The sequence below is a fragment of the Lactuca virosa genome, chromosome 6, assembly GCF_052849685.1.
Source record: "Lactuca virosa cultivar CGN04683 chromosome 6, Lactuca_virosa_CGN04683_v6, whole genome shotgun sequence".
NCBI classification, from domain to species: domain Eukaryota; kingdom Viridiplantae; phylum Streptophyta; class Magnoliopsida; order Asterales; family Asteraceae; genus Lactuca; species Lactuca virosa.
Window position 1 is genome coordinate 135502965 of NC_136431.1, and position 10148 is coordinate 135513112.

At 45.4% G+C, this 10148-nt stretch overlaps 1 protein-coding gene across 1 annotated transcript; it reads right to left on the minus strand.

Moving 5' to 3' along the window:
• Positions 1–207: 207 nt before the first annotated feature.
• On the minus strand, positions 208–2283 carry LOC145121952 (uncharacterized). The gene is made up of 2 exons (XM_079057631.1): positions 1609–2283; positions 208–1527 (listed from the first exon to the last, which is right to left on the minus strand). The coding sequence occupies exons 1-2, from the start codon at positions 2281–2283 to the stop codon at positions 208–210; spliced, it is 1995 nt and encodes a 664-aa protein (XP_078913757.1).
• Positions 2284–10148: the final 7865 nt, after the last annotated feature.

The window sequence follows — 10148 nt, forward strand, 5'->3', positions numbered from 1 at the left end:
AAAATATGCAACATATCTATCCTAATATGGTGAAACCTCACAACGAAGCCTTCGCCACAGACCATATCAGCAGGGGCGGACGCAGGAATTAGTAGGAATTAGTAGTAGGGGTTGCACAAATTTTTTTTTCCGGTCAAACATAATATAAAACATCTAATACAAATTTTTTTTCTGGTTAAACATAATATAACAACGATATATTATAATTTAAATTTGTCCTCTTCGTGCAGACATCTTTTGAAACCGCTCCATTACTTTTTCATTCTCAACTTTCGCAAGTGTTTCGGTCTCGACATTACAAAGCAATGTGTCGTTCAAAAATTCATCGCCAATTTTGTTACGCAAGTCGGTCTTCAAGAGCTTCATTTTTGAAAAACATATTTCTACACTTGCGGTTGTTATGGGTAATATCAAAGCCAACTTTAAAAGCTTATAAACCAAAGGATAAGACCGATGCTTCCCCGTACTAACCATCAAACGAGAAAGGTCGGAAATTCCTTTCAAACTAGTGAAGCGCTCATCTTTGATGCAAGAGTGATAAAATATCTCAAGTTGTCCTTCAAGGTCTATCATATCTGAATCATCAAAGTCATACTTGTATAACTTACCCAACTTCAATAACTTTGATTTGTCAAATTGTGCAAATGAATCACAAGGACTCAAAGCACCCATGTATTCTAGTAATTGGGTGCTTGTTTCACTAAATCGATCCCGATATTCTGTAAGTTGCATATCTACCACCGTGTTGAAGATTTCTACCTCAAAATGAAACCTATTAGTCTTTGTAGTCCTACGTTTTCTCGCACCAATATACAACTCTTCCATGTCTAAAGTATCAATTTCGTGTGTTTGACAAAAAGATGATACTTTTGGCAAAATGCTAGCAAACCCTATGTTTCTAAAAGATTGCAATGCCTCCATTGTCCCTCTAACCATCGAAGCCGCTTCTAAAATGTCTAGATCTTTTCTTTGAAGTTGCTTTGACAATGTACCCGTGAGGTGTAAAATGTCATACATCATATGTAAGTAAAACACGAACTCATATGATTTAAAATATGCTAAGATTCCAGATGCTTGTTGACGGTTTGCCAATGACCCTCCATCCTCTTTCACAAAATCTAAAACTACAAGAACATCCGCAAACAACTTCATCAAACTTGTGAGTGTGTTGAAATGTGAATCCCATCTTGTTTCTCCCGCTCGAACAAGTGTTGTCTCTTGATTTAACCCTCTTCCGGTTTCAAGTTCACCACTACACAAGCCTTTTTGCACCCTTTCTCTTGCTTGCTCTCGTAGTAAGTCTTTTCTTTTACACGAGGCACAAACAACATTAACCACCAACGAAATTTGCTCAAAAAAGTCACTAACACCATCATGCTTCTTTGCTACAGCCACAACCACTAATTGAAGTTGGTGTGCAAAGCAATGTACATAAAAAGTCGTGTCATTCTCTTGTAATATCAAAGCTTTCAAACCATTGAATTCCCCCCGCATATTGCTAGCCCCATCGTAACCTTGTCCTCTTATCTATTAAAATTTAAAACAATTAATATATATATATATATATTAAATTAAATTGAAATAACAAAAAAGTAAAGAATAAATTACCTGACTAAAACTCAACTTATTACTTGTAAGTACTTCATTTATGGCGTTTTTGAGTGTCAAAGAAGATGTATCCTTCACGTGCACTAGTCTTATGAATCTTTCTTTCACAAAGCCAAGACTATCGACATAACGCAAAACAATAGCCATTTGTTCCTTTTTTGAAACATCACTAGATTCATCAACTAGTAAAGCAAAAACATCTTGACCAATCTCTTCACGAATACTCAAAAGTACTTCTTGTGCAAAACATTGCACAAGTTCTTTTTGAATTTTAGGGGAAATAAGTTGATTGTTTTTAGGAGCATTTTCTAAAGTATTGTTGAAAATATCTTCACTAGTCTCTCGAATGGCTTTTAACACTTCAATGTAAAGCCCTCTATTTTCCGAGTTAACCGACTCGTCATGACCACGAAACGGTAAACCGATTTTCAATAAAAGTCTAACAACAATAATAGAAACACGTAATCGAGCTTTATATTTATGGTCCTCTGCTTCGGTTTGCCTCCTCAAGACTACATTAATAGCTTGTTTTTCCCTCATTAAAAACTCACACTTTTCTTTTGCTTTGTTGTGAAAACTATCAACACCACCCACATGAGTCCGAAATGCATCTTTTTTATTCCAAGTATCAAAACCTTGGGAAACAAATGCATCTCTCCCTCCTTTTTGTCCCATGAGGTCCCCACACAAATAACAATATAAACAATATGCACTATTCTTTTTCACACTATATTCCAACCAATCAAAGTCATCAAACCATGAAGGAACGAATCTTCTAAATCTATCACCTATTTTTTTTTAGGAAACTTATGTGCCCTTACTTGACACGGTCCTTGAAGCAAATATGGTCTTCTTACATCATCTCTTATATTTGGTTTGTAACTTGTAATCAATGGCCTATCCGCCGGGTCCTTTGGAAGATCTTTCAAGTCAAGATTATCATTAGGTTGGTTAGAGCATGGTGTTTGTGGAGTTGCATTAGAAACCGAAGGGATTGATTGATTGGTGTTTGTGGAGTTGCATTAGGATTAGAAACGGAAGGGATTGATTGATTGGTGATTGGTATTTGGGAATATTCTTCACCACTTTCATTAGGATTAGGTCTTTGTCTTTTGGTAAAAAAAATCACTTAGTTTAACCTATAAAAACATAACAATTACACCTAATCAAACAATGAATTCAATAAAAACATAACAATTAGTCAATTACACCTAATCAAACAATGACTTCAATAAAACAAGTTGCTTTAACCTAATCAAACAATAAATTCAATAAAAACATAACAATTACACCTAATCAAACAATGACTTCAATAAAACAAGTTGCTTTCACCTAATTAAACAATAAATTCAATAAAACATATCAATTTCACCTAATCAAACAATCAATTCAATAAAAAACATAGTTATTGCACCTAAGCTGTAGCACCTGGTTCTTGGTACGTATTCTTTTTATTAATTCTTTAAATATTTTGCATTTTTGGCCTTGGACTCGGCGAGTTGAAGGACCAACTCGCCGAGTAGAAGTGGGACGGAACGCGAGATTTAAGCGATGGACTCGACGAGTCGGGTCCCAGACTCGGCGAGTAGACGCTGTCTGGACAAAAACCCTAATCCAAGGGTTTGCACCCTATTTAAACGACCTTATGCAGCCTCCATCGCCCCTTTATGCTCCCAAACACCTCTCATTGAAACCCTAGCCGTTTTTGAAGCAATCTAAGGCATTTGGAGTAACTTTGGTGTTTTTGTGATCCAATGAGGGAAGGAAAAGCTTGAAGGAACAAGAGGAGGCTAAAGGGATCCGAGTTTGTGCACCATTTTCAGCTCATTGAAGGTAAAAAGTCTGTACCTTGGTTGTTCTTTTGATAGATCCCATTTTGTGGAGTTCTAGGGCTTTTCTAAGCCATTTTGGTCACCAACCATGATTGCAAGCATGGTTTGGGGTTGATGTTTCGGATCTAGGTCCTTAGAGGGGTTACAAGGCAGAAAGGAGTGGCTTTTGCACTCAAAGAAGGCCCCATGCATTGTAAGAGCTTGTTTTAGGACCTTTTGAGCTCAATGTCCCATGCAAGCATGTAAAGGTTGTAACTTTACGTGCTAGATCGATTGTAGAACCATAGATCTATCTTTTAATCAAGGGTTGTACATCAGAAATCGAAGATTTAGTGAGAGGATGTGACTAACTCGACGAGTCCATTCTTGGACTCGGCGAGTCCTAGGGTTCTGTCCCATATCAGTTGAGGGTCAAAAGGACCCAGTTGAGTGTGGAAAGGTTTTAGGGAGTCCCGGGGAGTGACCCAACGTTCTGGACTAAGCTATGGTTCTGGAATTCATGGGACTCGACGAGTGCATGAACAGACTCGGCGAGTCCAAGGCAATCTTCTTAAAATTGAAGATAAACTCGACGAGTTGTTCATACAACTCGGCGAGTCAAGGACAGGACCTGTTCATCAGTTGAAGATGAACTCGACAAGTTGTTTATACAACTCGGCGAGTCGGATGAAGATTCAGTAGATGTTCAATTAGAAGGAAAACTCGTCGAGTCATCGCCTAACTCGACGAGTAGAGACGAGTATAAGGTCAAATAGAAGGATAGGGACTCGGCGAGTTGGCGAACCAACTCGGCGAGTCAGGTCAACTGGAAGTTGACTTTGACTTTGACTTTGATTTGGTCAGGGGTAAAATGGTCATTTTACCCTAAAAGCAGTTGGCAGTGTATGACTAAGTGTTTTGTGGGAATTATAGCCGGAGGATTTCCGGAGCAGCAGCAGTAGCAGTCAGAGGATTTCCCGCACAGATCAGCAGCTACTACGAGGTGAGTTACCTTCCAGTAGCGGTGGGTCTACGGCCACAATGCTGGCCCACCAGTAGGGATCATATGATAGATGTTTGTTTTTGTGATATTCATCTGCGTTATTACTACCTGATATGTTATATGCTAGCGTGATATGATATGTGATAGTAATAGCGTTCGGTTGTTAGGGCCGAAGGGTAGGTTAGGCACCCCAGATATGCCTAACAGTATGCTATGATATGTTTAACTGCTAGCATGATATGTTACATGAGATAGAGGTAGTAGGAGGGGGAATAGTCCCCGAGATTCGGTTGTTAGGACCGAAGGGTAGGTCGGACACCCCAGATATGTCTGACAGTAGATTATGCTATGATATATGCGGTAGTAGTGGTAGGGGGTGAAAGAGTCCCCGAGGTTCGGTTGTTAGGACCGAAGGGTAGTCAGCACCCCAGAATGGCTCGACATGGGTAGGTCAGCACCCCATAATGGCTTGACACGGGTAGGTCGGCACCCCAGAATGGCCGTACCGGGTAGGTTAGGCACCCCAGAAATGCCTGGCAGTATGTACGCTATATGATTGTATGGTATGTGGACGATGGGGGAACTCACTAAGCTTCGTGCTTACAGTTTACAGTTTGTTTCAGGTACCTCTTCAGCGAAGGGGAAGGAGCTGGCGCGGTAGCGGCACATCATACACACACGCATTGGTTTTTCCGCATTATGAGATGTTCTGGGATTGTACTCTGACATTATTATTATTTTTATGATTTGGTTTTCAGACACGAGATATATTTTTATGAAATGATATGATCGGATGATGTTTTATTACAAATGTTTTACAAATCAATTAATCAAAAAGGAAATTTTTGGACGTGAAAATTTGGTCGTTACAAGTTGGTATCAGAGCCCTGGTTTGAGGGAATCGGACGCACCTTCGGGAGTGTCTGGACTCAAATCGAGGGACTAAAGGGATTTTTACGAAAGAAAATGATTTTCTAAAAGTTAAGATAAAGAGTTTGGAAAAGAACGAAGTGTGTGATGTGCGCGACCGGCCGAGCTCAAGTAAGTATTCCCCAAAGTACCCATACAAGTTTATGATATGATTACCAGTCTCAGTTTCAGTGGAACTGCATGCTAACTTAGGGCTAAGGATCTAGGAAGGATGCCTTATGTGCCTGTTATATGTGTACCAGCTTATTGAGAACTGCATGCTATTACAGATTAGTCGGTATGATAGCCAGAGTAGTATATACTTGATTATGTGTACTCAATGCCCGAGTGCTGCTTGCTTTGTGCTTTTAGAAGTTCTAGTTGTCTTTCACTAACTAGTAAACGAATATGTTAAGTTACATATTGCAAGGACTAAATAATTTCAGAAGGTTGGGTCTAGCTCTATTTCCCAGCTCTTGTTTGAGTCCAACCGTTGTAGGGTAGGACCTCTCATTCGAAGAATTATCTAGTCTGAGTAATATGTAATAGTATTCGCGAGCTAGTTAGGGGAAGAAAGCCGGGACCTCTTATGCAGCTGATGGCGGAGAGTGGGTTGGTGATTACCTAGGGTAAGCCTAGGATGAGATCAACATGAGATCAGCAGTAGTAGTAGAAGGGACTTGGTGGAGTCGAGGCGATTCTTGAGGAAAGTACATATAGATGTGGAAGGTAGTATGGGCCCGTACTACTGAAAGCAGAGGATCCGTACTTGAATCGAGGAAGGCTAAGGCAAGACCAGGGAACTTGTAGTAGATGTGATCCCTTTAGAGGTGTCAATATCACTAATGGTTGCCTGTATGTATTGCAGAATGGTGGTACTACGTCCGAGGCCAGCGGTTGGCAGTTCAGGAGAGGGATCGGGTTCGGGATCAGGTTCCGAGCCAGTAAATGAGACACTACGCGAGTTCATCGCGTCAGAGATCACCAGAGGCATCCTTGAGTCGACCCCCATCATTTTCGGGTCGATCAAGGAAGGGATAGTTAAGCTGATGGAGGACCGCCTCAGGGCGTTCAGGAGTGACATGGCATCTGGCCAGTCAGGATCCTGCACGCTGTCCTTTAAGGACTTCAGGGGCAGTGGTGCGCCAGATTTCCATGGGGCGAAGGACCCCATTGCTGCCAGACGATGGATTGCAGACATTGAGTCTGCACAGTTGACTAGCTTCTGCCCTGAGGGGTCGAAGGTGAGGTATACAGCAGGATGCTTGAGAGACAGGGCCAGGGATTGGTGGGAGTCGGTTGGTGACTCTCTGGGAGACTCGGCTGTTGAGGCTATGACGTGGCCGGACTTTGTGACCCGGTTCAGAGCGGAGTTCGCACCTGCCGTGGAGCTCCAGCAGTTAGCCAGGGAGTTTTTGGATATGAGGCAGACTACGGAGACTGTGGCGGAGATCACCGCCAAGTTCCAGGAGAGGGCGTTGTTGGTGCCCCAGTACTCGGGTGATGAGGACATGAGGAGGACCCGTTATCATGACATGCTACGAGCTGATATTCGGGAGCATGTCAGTTTTTCAGCTTGCCCTACCCTGGATTCTATGATTGCCAGGGCGAGGGAGAAGGAGATAGATCTGGAGCACATCCGGAAGAGGAAGGCAGAGGAGGGACAGACGATAGGGGCTTCGGGGAAGAAGCCCAAGGGGTCAGATGGTAGGCCGAAAGGCCAGTCAGGACCGGGCCGCTGCAGGAAATGCGGCAGGCCACATGAGGGGGCGTGTAGATTGGGATCGTCGGGCTGCTATAAGTGCGGCAAGACGGGACACTTCAGCAGGGATTGTACCGCTCATGCACCTGTTATTCAGACGTCTGAGTTGCTGTGTTTCCACTGCAACCAGAGGGGCCACAAGAAGGCCAACTGCCCCCAGTTGACAGCAGCAGCGCCAGTGAAGGTGCCAGCCCCAGCGACCCTGCAGATTACTGATGGCCGCCAGGGCAAGTTAGAGGCTCCAGTGGTGAGGAGTCGGGCCTTCCAGTTGACTACCGAGGAGGCACGCGCCGCACCCGATGTAGTGACAGGTATGATTCTTTCCCTCTGACTTAATTATATGATGTTTATGATATTGATATGTGCTCTGTTTAGGATCGTTCCATGTGAACGGCATCCCAGTTCAGGTATTGTTTGATTCGGGTACTTCCCGATCATTCGTCTCTCTTGCGCTTAGCAAGAAGTTTCCTGAGTCTTCGGGTATGATGGATTGCCCTCTAGAGGTCGAGATTGCGGACGACCGGTCAGTGCGAGCATCTGAGGTCTTCCGAGATTGTGTTTTGAGATTGTTCGAGGAGCGTTATCTGGTAAACCTGGTTCCTATTCCTTTGAGGGGGAACAAGGTGATTATAGGCATGGATTGGCTAAGCCCCAATGGGGCAGTGATTGACTGTGCGCAGCAGTTGGTGCGGATCAAGACCCCAAGTGGGGGAGAGCTGGTGATTCAGGGCGAGAGGCCACAGCGAGGACTAGCTTTATGTTCAGCAGCGAGAGCTAGGCGTTACCTCCAGCAGGGTTGCGCAGGTTATGTCGCCTATGTTATGGATACCCGGGAGGCGGGTAGGGCGACGGTGGGCGATGTGACCGTGGTGCGAGAGTTCGCGGACGTATTCCCCGAGGAGCTGCCTGGGATACCTCTGGAGCGACAGGTGGAGTTCAGGATCGACCTAGTCCCTGGTGCGGCTCCGATAGCCAAGGCACCGTATCGGTTGGCTCCTCCTGAGATGCAGGAGTTGTCTATGCAGCTGCAGGAGCTGTTAGACAAAGGATTCATTAGACCTAGCAGTTCACCCTGGGGAGCCCCGATTCTGTTTGTGAAGAAAAAGGACGGGTCGCATCGGATGTGTATAGACTATAGGGAGCTGAATAAGGTAACGGTAAAGAACCGTTACCCACTCCCGAGGATTGACGACCTCTTTGACCAGCTACAGGGAGCATTTTGGTTCTCCAAGATTGATTTGCGTTCAGGGTATCATCAGCTGAGGGTCAGAGAGGAGGATGTGCAGAAGACGGCGTTTCGGACGCGTTATGGCCACTATGAGTTCGTGGTGATGCCTTTCGGGCTCACCAATGCTCCTGCCACTTTCATGGACCTCATGAACCGCGTGTGTAGACCGATGTTAGACCGGTCTGTGATAGTGTTTATCGACGATATCTTGGTTTACTCCAAGACGCGAGAGCAGCATGAGGAGCATCTGCGAGAGGTTCTGGAGACTTTGAGGAGGGAGAGATTGTATGCCAAGTTCTCCAAGTGTGAGTTCTGGTTGCGCGAGGTGCAGTTTCTTGGGCACCTTGTCAACCAGAACGGGATTTTGGTAGATCCGGCCAAAGTTGAGGCCGTGATGAGATGGGAGGTTCCGAGGTCTCCATCTGAGATTCGGAGTTTCCTGGGATTAGCTGGCTACTATCGGAGATTCATCCAGGATTTCTCCAAGATAGCCTTACCCCTGACCAGGCTAATGAGGAAGGCCGTGGTCTTTCGTTGGGGGCCTGAGCAGCAGGCTGCATTCGAGACACTGAGGCAGAGATTGTGCGAGGCGCCAATCTTAGCCCTGCCAGAGGGCATGGAGGATCTCGTTGTGTACTGTGATGCGTCCATCTCGGGATTGGGCGCAGTATTGATGCAGAGAGGGCATGTCATTGCTTACGCTTCGAGGCAGCTGAAGCCTCACGAGGCGAACTACCCGACGCATGATTTGGAGCTGGGGGCTGTTGTGTTCGCCCTCAACATTTGGCGTGATTACCTCTATGGAGTTCGTTGTACGATTTACACGGACCACAAGAGCTTGAGGTACCTCATGGATCAGCCGAATCTAAACATGAGGCAGCGTTGGTGGTTGGACATGGTGAAGGATTACGATTGCGAGATCCTTTACCACCCGGGGAAGGCCAATGTCGTGGCCGATGCGCTTAGCCGCAAGGCAGCGCCGATCAGGGATATCTGTCTGAGGATGACAGTGGTGACTCCGCTTTTGGAGCGGATCCGGGAGGCTCAGCAGGAGGCTATGAAGGAGGAACATCGGAAAAGCGAATGGATTGTGGGACAGGTTTCCTCCTTCGACTATGATAGCCGAGGGTTATTGACATTACACCGCAGGGTGTGGGTTCCATACCTCGGAGGCGTGCGCCAGGTTCTGATGGAGGAGGCGCACAAATCCCGATTCTCCATTCATCCCGGGGCGACGAAGATGTATATGGATCTTCGTCTTGATTATTGGTGGCCCTGCATGAAGCGGGATGTAGCATGGTATGTGGAACGGTGCTTGACCTGCAGGAAGGTCAAGGCCGAGCATCAGAGACCACACGGCAAGATGCAGTCGTTGGATATCCCGCTGTGGAAATGGGAAGACATCACGATGGATTTTATCACCAAGCTTCCCAGGACCGCGCGGGGAGTGGATTCAATCTGGGTCATCGTCGATCGATTGAACAAGAGCGCCCACTTTATCCCGATTCAGGAGAGCATCTAGGCCGAGAAATTGGCCGATATCTATATCAGGGAGGTGGTGGCGCGGCACGGAGTGCCAGTTTCGTTGATTTCGGATAGGGATGTGCGGTTCACTTCCAGGTTTTGGAAGAAGTTTCATGATGAACAGGGTAGTCGTCTACACTTTAGCACCGCTTTTCACCCGCAGACAGATGGTCAGAGCTAGCAGACCATCCAGACATTAGAGGATATGCTGCGGGCATGTGTTTTAGACTTCGGAGGTAGTTGGGATACCTACCTTCCATTGGCAGAGTTCTCCTACAACAATAGCTACCACGCGAGCATCGA